The 22,203-nt window shown below is 30.0% G+C and overlaps 1 protein-coding gene across 2 annotated transcripts in view; it reads right to left on the bottom strand.

Moving 5' to 3' along the window:
* The window catches only part of RYR2 (ryanodine receptor 2), a 699,155-nt gene that overhangs the window by 143,401 nt on the left and 533,551 nt on the right, over window positions 1-22,203 (bottom strand). For both annotated transcript variants that reach the window (XM_074262493.1, XM_074262494.1), the window contains 7 exons: window positions 21,536-21,856; window positions 18,224-18,464; window positions 15,025-15,112; window positions 9,480-9,572; window positions 7,792-7,962; window positions 6,067-6,126; window positions 1,164-1,298 (listed from right to left, as the gene is read on the bottom strand). In XM_074262493.1, coding sequence (XP_074118594.1) covers window positions 1,164-1,298; window positions 6,067-6,126; window positions 7,792-7,962; window positions 9,480-9,572; window positions 15,025-15,112; window positions 18,224-18,464; window positions 21,536-21,856 — 1,109 coding nt within the window. The remainder of the gene's footprint in view (window positions 1-1,163; window positions 1,299-6,066; window positions 6,127-7,791; window positions 7,963-9,479; window positions 9,573-15,024; window positions 15,113-18,223; window positions 18,465-21,535; window positions 21,857-22,203) is intronic.

Raw genomic sequence — 22,203 nt, 5'->3', positions numbered from 1 at the left:
AATGTTCTCATCACTATTCTAAGCTTCTATATAAAATTTCTCTTGCAAAAACTTAAAAAACAAAAATTACAAATGTACATTAGGCAAAAGTTTAAGTCAGGTTCCAAAATATCAGAAGGAATTAAGTGCTATTTTGTGGTAATTTTCTTAAGTACAATATTTATGTTAACATGTGATTGGAATGTGTATAGAACATATACTTTTAGTTTATATACTTTATTTACTTTAAGAAATCATTTGATAGAAAAATATGACTTTCAGTGTTAAAGGTTTTCCTAGAAAGTATCACTAATACATAGTTAAAAATGACATATAAGTTAATGAGAAATGAAACTATAGAGAACTTCATTTAATAATTCACTGAATATCACCACCAATTGCATACTAAAAATGTAATCACAAAAGTGTAGTGTTAGTGCCATGTTTGGTGCTGTACCCACATTTTAGCAGAACAAAATTAGGCTATAGTACATTTAGGAAACAGTGATTTTTTTGCTTACTATTAAGGATGTCCCCTTTAAAACCAATATTCAGTAAGTGATGTTTTGTGATTATGAAAACCATAATACAACAGTCTTAGGAGAACTGAAATTACAAATAACCCAAAGGATAATGGAAAGATTTTATTCAGTGGGAAAAGACAGGTGCTTTGCCTAGAATAAATGTTGCATAAAAACGGCATAAAGAGTATAATTAATGGTTTTTACAACTAGAATGTGAATTAGGATAGTTATACCACACAAAATAGGGACAACAGATTGGTAACAAATATTATAGTATTACCTTGGGGGAAAAAAACAACAAAACCCCCTCAAAATCAAAACAAAAAAGAATGGACATTTGGCATTTCTCCTATGGAGAATTTATGTGAAAATATGAATAAATCACAATTTGTGTCAGTGAAAAAAATACTCACATTGACAAAATCATAATTTCTTCTGAATTTACAAAGAATAATTACAGTTTCAATATAAAATAAATTTTAAAATTACACATATTCTGCAAACCATCAAAACATCTTATTCATTGGTATTCTCTAAATATCATATACATGTAGAATGGCATATTAATTCATAAAAATGTACATACAGCAAGTCATCTTTTTAAAACAAGTTTCTACTTTGTAATTAACTTATTGTTCCAGAGTCAAGAGAATATCCAACCTGTTCAAGGTGAAAAAGCACATTTGCTATGTCCAGTACTCTTTCGACTGTCTTCTCAGGGTCTGAGGTTTCTTCAGTTCTGTTCGGTAAGTCTTTGTAAAGTGCCATCTGCCATCTAATAGCTGGGTCCTCTAACTACAGAAAGAAGAGAAAAATATGTACACATCATTACAAATGCATAAGTGGAAGACTTCCAGGAGCCTTTAAAACTGCTAAATTCCTAGGAGAACCTTACTTAACAATTTAGAATTATAGAATGCATTTTCCAGGTACTGCTGTATCTAAGGCTGCCCTTTTTTCCATAAATTTTGAGAAGAAAAAACGTATTTTTTTTATGTGTATAAAGCTTTACTGATGCTGATAATGGTATAGCATTTGGGCAGTGAACCTTCAAGAGACTTTAAGAGACAGAAAAATCTACCATTAGAATATGTAATATAGTGGTCAAAGACTTGTTTTTAGCAACCTAAACAAAGCCATTTGTCATTAAGTCAACAAATCACTTTGAGATGCCTGCCATATTGTAGCCTAATTATTTTTTTAAAAAGTTACTGGCCAGGGCAGCTAGGTGGCGCAGTGGATAGCATACCAGCCCTGAAGTCAGGAGGACCTGAGTTCAAATATGGTCTCAGACACTTAATACCTTCTAGCTATGTGACCCTGGGCAAGTCACTTAACCCCAATTGTCTCAGGGGAAAAGTCACTAGCCAATTTTCTGCAGTGTTTCCAAACAAATGTAAAAAGACCTAAAGTCACTCAAACTCCTTACATGGACAAAATTACAGATCCTCCTTCTAATTCTACAACTTATTATCCAGTACTATAGTTTTACTATGTTTTAGTTTTGTTTTTAGAAAAAGCATGAACTTTAGAACAGAAATGCTACTAATATTAGGCTAACTTAACAACCTAGTTACCTATTCAATAGTTTTTCAACACAACCAGAAAGCTCTATAGAATCAATTTTTTTTTTTTTTTTACTTAAGGAAGTCTTATTTCTGAATATGTCCTTGTGAATACATAATTCATTAGTGAAACTTTTTTTTTTAATTTAGAAAGTTGGAGTTTAGAATAAAAGAAATCACAATGTCCATAACACAATGGTTAAAAAATTAAATGGTTCTGAATAAAATAAATGAATATGAATGCTTGATATTTGAGTGTTTTGATTTTCCACAGGAATCAATGGTGCCTGCCTCCTCATCTATTTCAAATTAAAGATAGTCTTCTCACTAGTATCTAAAATAAAAAAAAATGGTACTACAAAATCTCTTTACATTACAATTATGTTATCTGGGTTCACTATTTCCTTAAATCTTATAAGCATGTTATTTATGCTTTTATCCAAGCCAATTATAAACTGTTAAATGACATAGGGTCAAACACAGATTCCTGGGACCCGAAGTTGAAAATCTTTTTTTTCAATTTGTCATCAACTCATTCTTCTGGCCTGGTCACTTTTTACTAGTTCCAGTCTATCATCTTAGCTTACACCTCTCCATTTCACATATAAGTAAAACAGAAAAAAAAAAGAAGAATATATGTACATATATACATATACATGATTAATTTTTTAGGAAAACATTTATTTTTTTATTTTGACAGTAACTATGAAGAATTCCTTCTCCATATGGAAATGCTAAGCATGCTTGGGTTTAAAAACAAAAAGTAGGAATGTCCATTGTTTTCCTGAAGAATAGAACATTATTGATAGGTCTCTATATAAATATACTATAGTTAATGCTACATAAACATAAGTTTTGAGTTGGAAGAGATTGAACTAGATCATTATTGTCCACTTCTAAAGCATTATACAAAAGAAGAAATGGAGGCCTAGAAAATCCAGAAAAATCACTTAAGTAGCAAGAATCATAAGAATTAAAATCCAAGCCAGAAAAATCACTTAAGTAGTAAAAATCATAATAAGGATTAAAATCCAAGTCTTTTTAATATAACTGTTGAACATTTTCTTTTATATTACGTTTTTATTAACTAGTTCCACAAGAAAGTGACTTTTGGTCAAACATGTTACAGTAGGAAGTTGATTACACAGTAAAAAATAAGAAATATATCTGTGGGTATGTAAAATTGAGACTTTTAAAGTAAAATTAGAATAGCAATGATATAGCAATTTTAAATTTTCAGTAGTTGAATTAAAAACAAATAATAGGATGTTAAGAACTTTGTACTCCAAATTTCTTAAGAATATTTCTTATTGTTCAGAAGCACATGGAAAATTATTGACTTTTAGCTATACTGTGCATGAAGCTTCTAAATATAAACTAATAATTGCCGATTTATACAGTTTATAAAGTACCTTAATATACTATTATTTTGGGAGTCTCACAAAAACTTGTAAAACCAGTACCTCAGATATTCTTATCATCAGTTACAGAAAAGATAACATAGACTGAGAGGAACTCAGTAATCACATGATTATATGTGATTATATGATAAAGCCTGTGATCACAAACTTAGGTAGTAAATTAAAGAACCTGGCAATGTCCAGTGCTCTGTCCACTATCTCACATTGCATAATTTGTTGAAGGTACCATCCTGAAGAGTTAATTACACAAGTGCTTAATATATAAGTGATTTTATTATCACCCTACTATCTTATATTCTCTCTAAAATGTAACATTCTCTCTTAAAATGTAATCTCTTGTTGGGGTTTTCTTGGGATCTCTGGAGGCAGCCTTCCTTTCAGTTGTAATGATTGAATTACAAAATTCAGTTGTAATTAGAATCAGGAAATCTGGGCTTACATTCCAGTTCAACTAGCTATATGACTATGGGCAAATAAATTACCTTTCTGAGTGTCAGTTTTCTCATTTGTAAGAAGAGATACACTATACAAGATACTTCACCAAATTATTGCTTAGAAAGTGCTTTATAAGCTTTGTATATTATATAAGTAGGAACAATAATTAATGAATATCAGTAAACTTGTCCAAAGTTGCATATCTGAAGGTTTTGACCTTAAGATTAAAACTTAGCCTGAAACAAGGGGCAGCTTATCCCTAACCATGTTCGTAGCATTCGCAGTACTTGTGGTCTTGTTACAAAATGTTTCTCTTTTTCTTACTCTTTTTCCAACTGTCAGAATGTAAAATGTCAATGGTGTAATACATATGTTTGAAATTTGGTTCATTTTAATGTTTTAACAAGTATGAAGTCATTAACCAACATTAAATTTTCTTTCTTTTTTTGTCTAATTTAAAATAGATTATTTCAAAAGTTTCAAAACTTCTCATATATTTTCCTTTAAAAATTATAATATGTTCCAAACTAAGATACAAGCAGGATTTCCCATTCTTGAAAGAGAACTGTGTCATAGCATATTAAGGACATTATTACAAAGTGTCAGTCATAGCTATATCATACAGAGAATTTGATTTTTCTTACAAAGCACACCCAAGCATTGCTTATATTATCAAATTTGTTTGTTTACTCTAATAACATTAAATGGTAGATATATTAAATCTTAGCTGTTTCCTGAATAAGAGCCAAATATAAAGTAAAGACATTTTTAGAGAATCATTATTCTAAGTCAATGAAGCAGTGATCAATTTAAATCTCTTAATGGTCAAAGAGAGAATACAGCCCAAAGGAGTAAACTGGAAATTCAATAAGTAAAAACAATTTTAAAAAAGGATTTGAGTGCATGGATAAGACTTTAAATTAAATAACTACTGTCATGACAAAGAAATTGAAATGTCAAAAAGAACTTCATTTTGAGGGAAAAATACACTTTATGCATGGAAGGATATGCAAAAACTAAGTTAAAAGTCTAAAATAAACATTTTTAAAATGCAATTATTCTTTACTGAAAACTGCATGATTACTTGCATAATTATTTCCTTCATTATTTCCCCAATTTCCTCCTAACAGGGCAGACATAAGGCATGATAACTAACATTCTCAGTCATTCAAGATACTTAAGGATCTCAAGCTGCTGTTTCTTCTAATACAGTCCGATACTAAATATCATATATCTCAATCTCAATTGAGCAGCATGTAAAACAAAGTAAATCACCTATCAAATCCATTCTGCTTATTAACTAAGACTGAACAAAAAAGGTAAGCAGATGGCACAATAGAGAGCTGTGCTGAGACTCAGAAAGACCAGTTCAAATACATTCTCAGATACTTCCTAGCTGTGCTTCAGTTTCCTCATCACTAAAATGGGAATAATGATAGAATGTATTTTTCAGTGTTGTGAGGATCAAATAAGATAATTATGAGAAAGCCTTCAGCCTAGTACCTGGTACACAGCAAGTACCATATTAATGTTATTTATAAATGTAATAATAAATTTCTCTGATATGAACAAATATTTATTGAAATATTTATTCCATTTCATTCTGATACTTAAGGTATAGTTAGTGAATTATCTTTACTTTTCTACTTCTATTCTTTATAGAGTATTATCTTTATGTAATATTTAGCACAACAGATAGCACTCAGATATAAAAAGGTGACTAATTTCTAAGATGCACTGACATATAAAGAAACAAAAATATAAATAATTATTTTTTATTTTCTATTCTGAAGAATGTCATATCACTAATTTTTTTCAACTAAGAAATAGAAAAAAAGAACTAATTGTATTCACATTCACCTATTTATACTAGAATTCATCATTGCAAAAAATCTGAAAAAAGTTTCAGATTATAAATTAAATTTTACTTATTGATGAGGGGTACAGAATTTCCATAAAACAAGATTTTTCTGGTATTCTTAAAAAAAAAGGGGTTTTATAATGTAGAAAAAAAATGACTGGCCAAAATATTTTACTACACTATATTACTGCACTAATATCTGTGATAGCATCCTTCTGAACAACAACAAAAAAAAAAGTTTGAAATACACTGAATGTACATTGGAAAATGTCCTGTCTTACCTTTCCCTGGAGATGAAGATTACTACGAATAATATCACGTACTTCATCTTCTGTGTCTTTCTGTCAAAAAATGAACATCAGAGAGAAAACTTACAATGAGCCAGAGACTACTTCACTACAAGATATTTTTTTAAAATAAGCATAATGCACATATAGTTGTTCTATTTATAGGGTCCAAAAAAAATAAAAACCCCACAATAACACACAAAACCCTAAGACTTGGGTATTTTTTTAAAAGATAATTCTATACAGTTTAGCAACTTGAAGCAAGAAAAAATTTTTTTTTATTGTTGTTGTTGGATTAAGTGTTCTGATATCTAAAGGATCATTTTTTTATGTATATCAAGAAAAGTGGCAACAATTCACTTTCTAGCTTATTCCCCCTACAAATTGACTAGAAAAGCTGATTTTACACTAAATTATGATTTTCATGATTTTTCTTAGTTGCACAAAAGAACATTAGCCTCATTATATATATGTAATCCTTATTATAGCTAAAACAAAAAAAAATAGTTTCAAGTTTATGGAGATTGTAAACATTACCAAGATGATTGTCACAATGGTGTCCCTCTACTCTTCCTATGGGCTATACTGGCTTTTCAGTACCATATTCAAATTTACATAGAAATGATATAGAAATATATAACATTCTTGTGTTGTGAATAGAAGTTGGAGTCAACGAATGAAATATTCCCTTCAATGTCAGTGAATATTTATTGAAAGGACACATAATACAGTAGAAAGAACATGAAATGGGGAATTATAAGTCCTAGGCACACTAATCCTTGTCCTAATTTTGCCAACTGTTCAGTTGACCCCAGCCAATTTCTTAACCTATGTGACTTGTTCTTTATCTGCAAAAGAAGGATAAGAATACTCACACTACTTAGCTCTGATGCTGTTGTGAGAAAAAATACCTTGTAAACCCTGAAACATTATATAAAAATTTGCTATTATCATTGTCTTCATATTGTCAAAAGCTTTTTTCTTCATCTTTTTCATCACCAGGAAGAGGAGAAAGTAGGAATAAAAGCAGCAAGAATTATATATTGGAGCAAATACCTCAAAACTTGAAAATCAATTATTACATGATTTAGTACTTTGCTTTTCATATGTGGAATCACCCCTTATAAATCTGTACCAGTAATAAATCTTTATTAGATCATCTCTTGTGATAAATAATGTTGGATTTTTAATACTACCTGTAACTAAAATTTGAGAGAATGGGAAGCCATCTGGGTATACTGGAAAGAGCACTGAATTTGGCAGTAAATGATTAAGAATTGAATCCTCGCTCAGTCTCTTATTTATTACATGTGACTCAGGAAAAGCCCCCTAATCTTTTTTGGGCTTTTGTTTTCTTCTGTAAAGTGAGAAGTTAACATAGATGACCTCTGAAATACCTTCCATCTCTCTATCTGTTGGCTTGATCTTGAAATATTACAAGGAGTTAGTATTTATGACAAAATAAAAAAAGGTAAATCACGTCAGCACCAAAGAGCATAGTTTTAAATGGACACCAAACTATCTAAAAGAAGTTATCATTAAGAAAAAAACACATTTAATTAACCTTATATTTCTCTATCATAGAAAAAGTGGATATTTAATGAATTTTCAATTTTGGTGAGACATAAATATAGAGGTTTGACAAAGAGAAAAGTGAATAAATAGCCTGGAAAGATTGGATAACTTGTTAATAACAGCTAGAAAAGCACATGCCCCTACCATACTAAATCGATTTTTGGCTAGAGCAATTAGTTCTTGGTCTCCAGGTGCACAAATATTCAATCCAATAGGCAGCAATCTCTTTAGGGCTGCTACAATAAGAGAGGTCTGCATAGAATATCTGTCTCCTTTGCGTTTCATTTTCTTCCTTTCCTGATCTGTGACTGCAGCCTGTGGGACAAACATGGGAGATATAGTCAAAGTCACTTTTTTTGTCCACCCAATTGCTCCCTAGTCTTTATGAAATCTTTATGAAAATTCATATTGGTTATTTTTTTCCTTCCTTTTCTGCCCTTAATTATAGAGTAATACTTTTGTGAAACCAACTATTCTTTGGAGTGATTCTTAGGTATTTTTTTGTTTAGATTCCGATAATTTCACCATTCTCTCAGAAATTTTGTCAATCCAGTATACCTTCAGCCCCTTCTTTTATAGTTTTTTTTTTCCCTTAAGAGAAAAGAATGATATCTGTCCAAGTAAAATGTTATACATACTTGTATAAATTTCTCTCCTCTCACTTTCTTCTAATCTTTTTGCTATTTGGATTCCATGATTATTACTCAATTAAAGCTATCATATCCTAAGTTAATAAAAATTTCTTAAATGCTAAGTGTAATGGGGTTTTTTCAGCTCTTACCCTAGCAGATCTCTCCGCAGCATTCAACATTGCTGTCTATCCTCTCCTCTCAGGAATTTCCTTCTCTTGGTTTTTGTGACATTACTTTCTTCAGGTTCTGTGACTACTCTTTCTCTATATTTTTTATTGGATCCTCACTCCTATCATTGGCAGCTAGGTGGTACAGTGGACAGACTACTGGGCTTGGAATCAAAGAGACTCATCTTCACAAGTTCAGAGCAGGCTTTGGACACTTCTTAGCTATGTAAACCTGGGCAAGTCACTTCATCCTGTTTGCTTCAGTTCCACATAGGATGGAGAAGGAAATGGCAAATTACTTCGGTATGTTTGCCAAGAAAAGCCCAAAAGGGGTCACCAAGAGTTGGATGTGACTGAAACAACTGAAACATTTATGGGTGTTTTTCAAGACTCTCTTGGGCTCTCCTCACTTGTATATATAAAATGTCATTAGGTGATCTCAATACTTCCTATAAGTTTAATTATCATTTCTACTCGAGATAACTCATAGAATGATATAAATGCTAAGTCCCCTCTCTCTTAAGCTTCATTTTTGTACCACTGGCTGCTTAGTGGACATTTTAAATTGTATAAGCTGAAGGCATCTCATATTTGAGCTATATAAAATAGAATTTGTTATCTAACCCTTCCTTCCAACAAACTTAACTATTTCAGCATTTTTCTCTCAAAGGATTGTAACCTTGCCATTATCAACTCCTCACTCTCACTCATATATGCAATCAGTTTTAATTTATACTTTCATAATATCTTAGTTTTTATTTGAGTTTCTCATTACCTCTCACTGAAATTATTGTGTAATATATGACCAATAACAGAGAACTATAGTACATTTAAGTTGAATCATATAACATTTTGAAATAAGAAATATTTCAACCTTTTGAGTCAAATCAATTACTTAAAATCCCATGAAAACTCCTGTAGATGTAGTCATTAAATAGTTAACATTTAAACTATTCTCATTTTTTTTCATAATTAATCTGAAAAATACAATTAAAAAAAAGATCTTTTGGAATCATGAAACAAATTAGAGTACCTTTGACATCTTTGACTTTGTATCAGTAATAAGGAAAGACATGTTGTTGATTTCATTCTGAACCACAAAGTTTTGTTCTTCTCTTTTGAAATTCTGGAAGGTTGCACAAAAAATTTAAGTTAAAATTTATCAAAGAAGTTAAAATAGAAAGAAATGATAAAGACTCACTGCAGTGTGACTTTCCCTAAGTGTTAAATCTTTTTCTACTTTTATTTACTCTTGAAAACAGGATAAAATGCTGAGTAGGACTGATGGAGACAGTATTTTTTATATTGCAATGAATACAGAATCAGATTTTTAAGAAATATTTTAGAAATTATATGGCTAGCCCCTTTTAAAATATCAAATTATATCAATTCATAAAATTTACCTTAATATTAATCAAGCATTACATAAAGATGTCAAAATCCCAAGTGAATTTTTTAGTTTTAATAATGAACATTTTAGCACCCAAATATCTAATAGCTGTGGATAGAAAGACAATTTAGAGATCAACTAGTTCAATACCTTCATTTTACAGAGAAGAATTCAAGTTTTACACTAATATAACAATTATAATTGAAATTAATTTGAAAAATCAGTCAATTAGTTAACTCAATTTTATCTTTAAACACAGGAAAAATATTAGCCAAATAATTATCAATTTGTACCTCCAAGAGATAATTAAAAAAAAAAAAGAATCCTAAAAGATAAGGAAAATGTTGAAAGTCAATTACTTAAAGCTTCTTAAAATACTGAATACCAGTGAAAGTAAATTTTCAATAATTTATTTATTATGATAGATGTTCCACATGTTTTTGTAAATTTTTTTCAGGTCACTTTGGACAAACTTATTTACCATGTACATGGTACTGTGCTGTTGATTTTGGAGGTTAAAGTGATTGATATGTTGGAAAAATCCCAAGCTAATAGTCAAACTTTTTAAATTTCTAGTTAAATTTTGGATATTATATAATTAATTTGTGTCCTCCATCAGTCAAAAATTAAAGAAATTACAACCCAAATCCACCGTTTTTTTTTTCCTTTGGTACCAATTGCACCAATTGGCTAAAGAAATTATTTGACCTTCTTTGTAGTTCACTATTGTATAACATTTCTATTTCTCCATTTACTGTGAAGACACTATGAAATAATTTAACAATTCCATTAAGAGGATTTTAAAACAAAATATATGCCTTACTTCAACACTATTATACATAAGAATAGCTCCTAATAGCTACATGACTGACAAAATAGGTCACATCTTAACTATGTTGGAGTAACAAAAAAGTAATAACTTTTTGGATATATGGAAATGGGTAGCATTCATGACTAAAAAATTGATAGGATCACACAAGATAAAAGAAATAATTTTCATTATATAAACTTTAAAAAGTTTTTATGTAAACATATCTCATATATATAAATCTAGAAGGGAAACAGGTACCTGGGGAAATTTTTTTATAAGAGTTTTATTTCTAAGAAAAGATGATGAATAATTTAGAAGACTAAGAATCTGTTCCCAATAGATAAATCAAAGGATATGAATGGGCAATTCTCAAAGAAATAAGTCAAAACTTTCAACAATCATATGGAAAAATTATTTAAAATATTAGTATTTAGAGGAATGTCAATAAAAGCAATTTTAAGATTCTACTTCACATCTAAAAGATGGGAAAAGATGATAAAAAGAAGAATATGACAAATTTTAAGAGGAGAGCTTGTCAGAAATCAGGTTATTTTCTATTGTTGGTAGAAATATGAAGTGGTCCAGATATTTTGAAAAGCAGTTTGGAATTATGCTCAGAAAGTTATAGGCTATACATATCTTTTGACCCAATCATACCACTTCCAGGCTTATGTATTTATAAATATAAATATAGCAGCTTTTTAAAAAAATGATAGAACAAAAGTGGAAATTGAGCTAGTGTCCTTCTACTGGAGAATAGCTCAACAAATGGTAGTATATTCATATAGTGAAAAATACTGTATTATATATAACAATCCTACTGTACGTAGAAATGACTAAATTAACAATTTTAGAGAAAACTGACAAGACGTCTACAAAATAATAAGGAGCAAAGTGAACAGAACAATGAGAACAAGTTATTCAATAATAACATTACAAATAGATCCCAAATCGTACAAATAACAGACACTATGAAACAGACATAGTATTAAAAGTTATGCTTTAATTCCACTGGGCTAAAATCAAATACCATGTTTTAGAAAATTATAACTTCAAATAGTATGAATTAGAATACATGTGATCATCTCCTAAGATTTATTATTTGAAGTAATATGAAAGAGCTATTTAGATAAAAATAGTTTAAAAGAATTTAGAACACTGATCAACTCTAAACATAAACCAGAAATCCAAAAAGAATGAATATGAAATAAGCATTCACTTTCTGATCTATAAATTGATATTTTGGTATTGCTAATATTATTGTATTGCTAAAGCTATGTACTGAAAATTTTGCTTTTCTCTTTCTTTTCTTTTTTTTCCTCATTCTGTTCCTCTCTCCCTCTTTTCCTGCTTTGCTTCCTTTCAAAATATGCTCAAAGGGGATGGGAACTATTGGGAGGGACAAAATAATTTAAACTGAAAAATAAATAAATGGAAAAATAATAAACTACTCAAATTTTACAAATAATACAAGAATATTTCATATGAGAAATATTTACATTTTACATTTGTGGGATTGCATTTACAGAGATTAAAAGACTTTTCAAGAGTAATATTGTTATTTTTTCTTTCTTTCTTTCTTCTTTTTTTTTTTTCCTGAGGCTGGGGTTAAGTGACTTGCCCAGGGTCACACAGCTAGGAAGTGTTAAATGTCTGAGACCAAATTTGAACTCAGGTCCTCCTGAATTCAAGGCTGGTGCTCTATCCACTGCGCCACCTAGCTGCCCCCAAGAGTAATATTTTAACTATGAGGTTTGTGAAGATTAGAATCCAAATATGGAGAAAAGAATGCTATTTAAATAATTAATATATGCTACAGATGTTTATTTATATTTTATTGATGATGAATAGGACTGAAAAAGTTTTATGATAGTTTTAATAGATAGAAAATTTATTTAGTAAGGCAAGTTTTAATGTAATCCAAGGTGAAGTCAAACTAAGACTAAAGTATACAATTTCTTTATATAAGAGTGCAACTCCAGTGGGCTAGCCATTTAATCTGAGTTCCAAATGAATGTTTGTCCAAAAACTCTTTTACAGATAGCTCACACAAGGCAGTTGCTTCCATGGTAGTCAAAAGAAGCAATATAAGAATCTCAACGCTTTCCTAGAAAACTCTGTTATAAATTGTGAGAAATGGGAGACACTGGCACAAGACCATACAGTCTGGTATGCTCATATCAAAGAAGGCACTATGTTCTATAAGCAAAGCAAAATTGCAGCAGCTCAAAAGAAATATAAGATATAGAAATTTAGAGATATCTCCATCCCAGGTAGTCTTACAAACTCTTTGTACCCAACCTGTGGCAGACCCTTATAAGTCCATATTGGTATGATAAATCATAGTCAGACACACTTTATATAAATACTGTCTTTGTAATGTCATTTTGGTCCTCTTAAGGTACAAAGGTCAAAATCTTTTTAAGGATTCTTATAGCTTATTAAGTTTTCAATCTGTTTATCTAAGATACCACTGATGAACACTGAGTTGGACCCAAAACTGACTAAACAAAAGGCTGAATCATATTGAAAGGCATTAAATGACTCCAAATTTCTTTGTTACTTGCCAAAGCTCTTCTCTTTAATCTGAACATTTTATTGGATACACTATGGTTGTGAATCATAGAGACCCATGTATTCAGAAGAATCAAAAAGTGTAAGTAACCAAATAGAGCTACAGAAAGAAGGAAAGCTGTAACCAATTGGTCTTATTTTGTATACATAGTCTTGCATTTTTGGGGAAGGGGGAACTCTAATAAATATGGCTGTTTTCTTTAATTTGTTAAGTATTATACAGTTACATTTGGAAAGAATCAATATGTTTTAAAAATTTAATGGATTTTACTCTAAATACAGAATAATAAGATAAAAAATGATTGGAATATAATTTCATAGATACTTTCCAAAATCTAATGTGATGTTTCATTCAAAATTCAGGAAAAAAAATCTTTGCAAATAATTAGGCACACATTTGGATAAAATTTATATACTATTTCAAATATTATTTACCAGGTTTTAACTATAATGATAGTACTTTCATTTCAGTATACACTATTTCAGAACATTTAAAAACATGATGACCAAAAGCAAAATTTAAGAACACTCAGAAAAAAATATAAAGGCAGTATAAGAAAACAATGAACAACTAGTTTGAGAATAAGAAGACCTGGATTCTGCTTTAGTTCTAAGGGTTTGTTATTCTTTTTTAAAAATAGTTTATTATTTTTATTTTTCAATTAACAAATGTTTTTAAAACTTAATCTGTCCTTCCCATTACACCCTTCCCAATTAGAAAAAAAAAAATCACTCAATAAGTAGCTACATATTTCAGCAACACAGATCCCTATATTAACCTAATATAAAAATGTCTGTGTCTTTCTGAATTTTAAATTCATCACGTTTTTCAGTGCCATGTTTTATCTTCATTCTTTTGGACTCATGGTTTATTATTGGAGTTGATCATAATTCTAAAGTCTTTCAGAATTATTTTTCCCTATAAAATTTGAATAATTTATAGGTGGCATTATTTTTCTCCTATATAAAGTAGTATCCTTGAAAAGATACTATGAAAAGATGTCATTTAAAATAAGCATTGAAAGAATGCTAAATATTTTATTAATTTAAAATGATAAAACTTTAAACTGGCATGCAGAGGGAATTAATGTATAAAGTATACTATTTGGCCAATTAATTTGTAAAGACCTTTCCAACTATAATTCTGATATTATAAATATTAGATATTCAAATAAATGAAATATTTGAGTGTCTATCACTATTTCTTTCTAGAATTATATATAAACCTTGATTGATATTGCTATTCCATATTTAAAATAATCATTATAGAAAAATTGAATAAGATAATTGAAGGAATATATGGAATAATAAAGGAAAATATGTTAGCAATAAGACTTTAAAATACATGGTATTAATTACTACAATAAAAATGTTATACAACAATTAAGGATAAATCTACAACACAGAAAGTGGGTAACTGCAAATTTCTAATCAATTTAAGTAAAACATAATTTATGTCTAAAATACATTTTGGGGTAAAAATAATATTTAAACATTTCAAATAGGTGCCAAGCTACCTGAAGAAAAAATAAAAGAGACTTTTCATTTTGTTTTTTATAGATAATCTCAAATATTAAAAGGTAATATACTATGATGATATGCTAATATCACAAAAGAAAGCCCATTTCACCATTACAATTGGAAGCAAAAAATGTATTGATGCTGAAAGAACTGAGGCAACAAGTACCTTTTCAAGGAAGATATATATACAATCTAAGTAACTGAGGAAGGTGAGAAAGGGGAATAGGCCTTTTTTTAAAGAGGCTAAAAGCATTCACTTTCTGCAAATATTATCCTACTTACATGAGACTTTGACCAATAGATGAATACTTCAGCCACCATGCGGAATAACTCCTCTGCTTCAGAATTTGGTTCTTTTAGCCACTTTGCTCTAGAATAGACAATCAATAATGTGGTTCCTTAGTTATTTCTTAATGTGATGAGATTGCCTTTTGGTTGAACAGACTTCAAAACCAAGTAATGAAGAAAAATCAAATGTATTTTAAAATGTCATTCTTAAGTTGAGTTTTCCTAATTTTTGTTAAAGCCTTTACTTTCCCTACCCTTGCTTTTTAAAATATCATTTAAGTTCATGATTTTTAAATTTTCTTTTCAGTTCTAAATTTTCTCCCTCTTTCTCATCTACTCCTCTATGCACTAAGAAGACAAAAAAATATGATACTCATTGTCAAATAAAATCATGTTAAGTATTTTACAATAAACATATTATTAGAGGAAAAAATAACAAAAAGAAACGCGTTTTCCTTCTGGAAGGAATAAGATTTTTTATCATGAGTCCTTTGGTATTGTCATGGATCATTGAATAGTTCATTGTAGCTAAACCTTTCAGGGTTAATTATCATTACAATATATATAATGTTTTCTTAGATATGCTCAGCTTACTTTTCATCAACTTATACAAGTATTACCAATTTTTAAAAATCATTTGACTCATCATTTCTTATAGCATAATAGTATTCCATCAAAATCATATATCACAGCTCATTCAGTCATTCCCCAATTGAATCCTTTGTCAGCACAAAAAGAGATGCTATATCTTTGTACATATTCATACTTTTTCTTTTTCTTTAATCTCTGGGATACAGATTTAGTAGGGATATTACTGGATCAACAGATATATACAGTTTTATAGTTCTGTCAGAATTTTTCTAAATTATTCTCCTGAATGGCTATATTAATTCATATCTCTACCAACAATACATTACTGTAACCATTTTCCCACATCCCCTTCAACATATATCCTTTTCCTTTTCTATCTTGTTAGCCAATTTGATAGGTATGAAGTAGTATCTCATATTTTAATTTTTATCTCTCTAATCTGTAGTGATTTAGAGCATTTTTATGATTTGATATCTGATTTTTTCTTCTGAAAATTACCTGTTCATATGCTTTGACCATTTAGCAATGGAGGGGATAGCTCCCATTTTTACAAATATGGCTTAGTTTCCTATATATTTGGGAAATGAGGCCTTAGGGAAACATAATTTTTTTTCTCACTTTGCAAAGATTTCCTTCTAATTTTGAATGCACTGATTTTTATGCAAAATCTTTTAGATTTAATCAAAATTATCCATTTTAACTCTAACTTGTTTACTCACACACTCTCCTCTTATCCTCATTGGTATTTTTTCTATGTTCCCCTAATTTATTACTCTTTACATATGAATCATGGACCTACAGGCAGAGTTGAAATGGTACAGAGAAGCCAGGAAGTTGTCTGAGCTTTTCTTAGTTTCCCTTGGAAACAAAACTAAATCAAGCCTGGTACATAGATTCTGGAGCAACATAACCCACCAAAAAATGGGGTGAAACAATTTTTCAGTTTAACATTGTAATGCTGGAGAAATTGAGGCAAGGTAGAGATTAGAGAGTTTTTAATATTTTATTAAAGGCTCCAGGAGGAGAGATTGGACTGGGGGCAAAACAGGATCCATGTTGACTCTCGACAGCTGGATTGGACTCTTGTTTCAAAGTATCCAGCAGCGAGTGAGGGTTTCCATAGACTCTTCCAGGGTTCCAGCAATCTGGAAACAAAGGTAAGATGGGGGTAGAGCACTGGGGAGTGGATTCCAGGAACAGACCATAAATTCAGTTCTGACAGGTTGGGGGTCAGGAAAGATCATAAATTCTGATAAACTGGGAGTCTAGGAGACACTAAATTTGAGGTGGAAGATAGCTGAGATAAGCTATCTGGAGGTTTATGACAATTTATTTTGGTATAACATATGAAACAGCTTATCAGTGTCTAATTTCTGCCAGACTGTTTTCCAGTTTTCCCAGAAGTTTTCTCAAATAGTGAATACCTATTTTTATAGGTGACATCATTGAATATATCAAATACTAGATTACTATTATAATTTACTAATGTTTACTGAATTTATTTCACTGATCTACTATTTCTTAGCCAGTACTAGATTGTTTTATAATTATAGTTTGTTTTGTCATATTGTTTGAGATCTGGCACTAATACTAGATAACCTTCCATAACTTTTTTTTTTTTAAATGGATTGCCTTGATATTCTTGACCTTTTGTTTTTTTAGATAAATTTGGTAATTTTTTTTCTTGCTTTATAAAATAATTCTTTGGTAGTTTGATTGGCATGGCACTGAAAAAGTAAATTATCTTAGGTAACATTGTCATTTTTATTATATTTTCTTGGCCTATCCAGGAACAATTAATATGCTCTAATTGTTTTAATCTGTCTTTATTTATATGAAGTGTTTTATAATTGTGTTCATATATAATTTCTATCTGTGTAAAACATTCAAATATTTTATACTGTCTGTAGCAGTTTTAAATAGAATTTCCCTATCTTTTCCTGCTGGATTTTTTTTTTTTTTGTAATATGTAGGAATTCTGATGATTTATTTTAATTTAGTTCATATCCTGCCACTCTGCTAAAGTTTATTTTTTCAACCAGCTTTTAAGTAGATTCTCTAAGTATACCATATAACATCTATAAAAGATAATCTTCTTGTTTCCTCATTACCAATTCTTATTCCTTCAAATTATTTTTCTTCTCTTACTGCTATATCTAGCATTTCTAGCACAATATTGAATAATGATGGTAATAATGCACATTCTTGTTTGATGGTTGATCTAATTAGAAAGGCTTCTAGATTATCCTTATTACAAATAAGGCTTGCTTCAGATAAATTTTACTTATTTTAAGATAGGTTACATTGATTTTTGTGCTTCTCTAGTGTTTTTCATAGAATTGTGTTATATTATCAAAATAAGGTCATATTTTTTCAGTCAACTTTAGGTGAAGAAGCATACTGTTGAAGATAAGTGAGCTTGATAATTTTAGATTCAGCATAAAGTTCAAATTCTCCCAGTCAAAATTTAAATAAAGTATAACCTCAAAAATAATCTCAATCCCACATACATATTGATGGGTCAAATCAGAAGAGATACAAACATTTAAACTGGTAGGGAGTGAATTTGTGAAATAAAGGAGTTTAAAAAAAAAAAACATACCTGTTGAAGTCCACAAATCTAATTAACAAAGGATAGAAGGCATAAAGATCTCGTGCCAGGGTGGTGAATTCATCTAGAATGAGAAGCTCAGCCTCCGACATATCACCCCTAGCCTCAGCTTTGAGGTGATCTTCATCAGATACTACTATAGCTGCTTTATTCTTGAGTTTCTCCATCAGTGGCAGGAAGTGTGACTTTAAGAGCTGGGACTTGACTTTGTTTATGATAGGCTGGGAAAACACTGTTTGAAACCAGGTATTCAGAATTTTTATCTTTATCTACACAATTATCTTTATCAATATAAACATATAAATATACATATATATGTAAAAAAACTTTCAATAAGATGATATCCTTTTGAGGGTTTTTTTTTTAAGATGCTCATCTAATTCAAAATTATCAGAGAAACTAAATTCTCATTCACTTCATTTTATGTCATTTCATTTTATGTCTCCTTGCCTTTACATATATACCTTTTTTTTCCTTAGCCTTAGACTATTAGGAAATGATGGAAATTCAATAGTAAGAAATAAAAGAAAAAGAACATAATTACCCACACTTGTTTTAAGAATAAATTTAAGAAAATTGAAAGAAAAACTTCATCTCCAAAAATTAGTTATATAAGAATATATATGGAATTTGACAGTATTTTTATTTCCCAAGGAGATTAGTGAAGATGAGACTATCTTGCCTAAATTATAGTATTAAATAACAGTTTTTGTATCCAAGTGTATTTTTTAACTTTAGCTTTTTTCTTTTAAAATTATTTTATTCAATCAAATTGCAAAAAAAAAAAAAAAAAAACAAACAAACTCTACATCCAATATTTTTCAGTCAAAAAAGCATTTATTAAGTGCTATTTATTTGCAAAGTTCTGGATACAAACAATTTTTAAAAAATTGTTGCTCTTAAGTGATTCACCATTTTTTTCTGGGGGCGAGGGAGAGAACATTAAGGCTCAAGGAGATCAGTAAAATCTTCCCCTAGAATTTGACAACTAAATTGAACCTTGAAAAAAAACAACAAAAAAACAAAAACAAAGAAAAAAAATTTAAAGACACTCAGAAGGGGCTAACATTTACTTGCACAAAGTTTAGCTCTATATTCTGGAAATATAGACATGGTCCTGAGGATATAGTTTAAAACAATGATGATAGTCTCAAAGTCTACTCAAAGGGAAACAAGAAAATCAAGCCTGTACAACTAACTTCTTTACACTTTAATTCACCCATGTTCTGAATGTCAATGTTTTTCCCCCTTAATTCATTCTCTAAATGATGTGTTTTAGAGCCAGAATTCAAACTTAAGTGCAGCATTCTTTCCACTTTATCACACTGCCTTTCAGTATCCAGAAAACATGACCCATTTTATTATTATATGACTGATTCATAGAATCACAGTGTAAACAACTGCTACAAGTTCTATTATAGAAAGTTTTAGTACCCTTGGATGCCATCAACTTGGATAAGACTAGAATCTTGGGTTGTCATTGCTGTCAACATCTTTGTCTCTTCTCCCCCACACCAAAGGACCAATAGATTAAGAAAAATTACATCTAGTCTAGTACTTGCTCTGTCATTGATGGTATATACACACAATTTTTTTAAAGAAAATATTTAACCCTCTTGCACCATGATTATAGCTACTTTTTCAAAACATTGAAAAAATATTTTTAAAAGAAAGTTTCCACCTGAAACTTACAAATTTAACATTATCAAAGAAGAAATACTTCTTTACATTTACAAGAAAAGTATAATATTTTGGGAGTATTTTTTAAACAATCCTTCCTCCATAGTAAGATCATATTATTAAATAACTATTAATAATAATAAATATTAAATAAATAAAGTTAATTGAGTAAACCTAATAAATAAAAATGAAATTAATAAATAACTATCAATAAGCAAGAATATCTCCAAAAGGGGTATTTCTTTTTCCTTCTCTAATTCCATTGTAATCATCCACATCCACAATCATTTACATATCCACGAGATCCAGTATCCATAATCACTTACATATCCATCAAATCCTTCTCTCAAACTCTTTCCTGGGTATGGCCCAAAAGTTATCCCATCACTCTCAGAATTTTTATTAGATTAAATAGTCTTTTCTTTTGCATTATGGCCACTGATGCCATAGTATTTTTACAATACAATTTTATCCATAAGATCATAGTCATCATTTTTTAAAAAAATGCTTCCCTATCCCTACTTAAAAAAAAAAAAAAGATTATGGGGGCAGCTAGGTGGCGCAGTGGATAGAGCACCATCCCTGAATTCAGAAGGACCTGAATTAAAATCTGGTCTCAGACACTTAACACTTCCTAGCTGTGTGACCGTGGGCAAGTCACTTAACCCCAGCCTCAGGAAAAAAGAAAAAAAAAAGATTATTTGTTTTTATTTCAATAATATCAATTTAACCACATCCTCAGTGTCTTTTTTAATTGCACCAACAGTTTCTTCTTAATAACATTAACTCAGGTTTTCTAATCCTCTCTAGAGATTGCTCTTTGAGGCAAACCACTCTTCCATCAATTGAGTGATGTTTGACAGTTATGCCTTCTGCTAGTTCAGTGATATATAAAAGTATTACAGAACCAAGTGCCTTCAATCTTTTGCTTGCAGGATCCCTCACAGTCTGTGAGTTTCATCCATTATTCACTATAATTTCTCAAACTTTGTTGATTTCAAGCTTGAGCTTCTAATGAACAATTTATTTCTTCCTCTATGGTAGAATCAGTTGCCTCAGTCCAATTCCCCAGAGCCAAGCAAAATCAGAGATTTGAGCAGAGATCAATGAAGATATGAAGGCAAAGGCACAGTGGAGGATGGTGAAGAGGAAAAAGAGCTGAAGGTATGGGATATGGTTGAGATGCTTGCTTTAAAAAAAAAGGTAACTCCCAGATCACTTTATTATACTTATAGATTGATATATTACAATAAAAGTAGAATAATTTGGTCACCTAAATCAATAGACCATGGATCTATAGATTTAGTTATAATTTCTTAAGCTTTGCGAAATTTTTTTACTTAGGAATTTAGACGATTAAATATTTAGAAAGTTACCAAAATATTAAATAATGGATTAAGCTTAAATATTTATAGATTCACCCAGAAAATCAAAAATGTTTTATTATCATTATTAGTTTATGAAACAAAGATATAACTATAAGAAATAAATCAGTTTCACTAATTAACAGATCTTGAGTTTCCATAAATAATATGGACAAAATATTACATATTCTTTACTTATTCAGAATTGTTCTTAAGTCAAATTCGTTTTTAATATGGCAATACTCTTTTAAAATCTTACCTGCTAATCTCTTCATCCAAGCTCCTTCATCAATACCCAAGTTGTTATAAATGATTTTCAATATATTCCCTAGAAGTGTGTTCATGTGCTCTGAATTCAGGGCAGTACAACATGTATCTACCCTGTCAGGATTGTTTTCAGGTCCATGTTCCCACCATCGGGACATATAGCTACAAAGCATGGGCAGTATAACTTCCATGACATGCGGCATTTGGGTGTAGCGAATTCCAGACTCTGCAAGTTCCACAATTTCATCCATTAGCTTTTCCAAAGATGGTATATTTGGACAAACCTCTTCCACACTAGCTGGCAAATTGAGAGCTAGACAAGAACAGTTTTTAAAGTGTTAAAAGGAGGAAATAAATATGACAGATTCTCTTCAGATTCCATTATTTTATTCTTTCTTTACGTGTTGAACCATCTAGATCCTAAGAATTATGGGCTTTTTCTTTTCTTTCTTCTCTGTTCAATGAAATATAGCACACAATTCTTGCTTAAGGGATTACAAAAAAAAAAAAAACTACATAGGGAGAACATCATAAAAAATTAAAAGGTAAAATTTATAAAATATATATGCTTTCCAGGCTTAGAAATAATATAGCAATGGTGTAAGTTAAGAAAGAATATTATGGTAGATAAGAATGATGTTATTTTACTTCTTTACTCCA

Source organism: Sminthopsis crassicaudata, chromosome 4, assembly GCF_048593235.1.
Source record: "Sminthopsis crassicaudata isolate SCR6 chromosome 4, ASM4859323v1, whole genome shotgun sequence".
Taxonomy (NCBI): Eukaryota; Metazoa; Chordata; class Mammalia; order Dasyuromorphia; family Dasyuridae; genus Sminthopsis; species Sminthopsis crassicaudata.
Note: the sequence above shows the minus strand (reverse complement) of the source record. Positions and strands in the feature narration are given on the sequence as shown.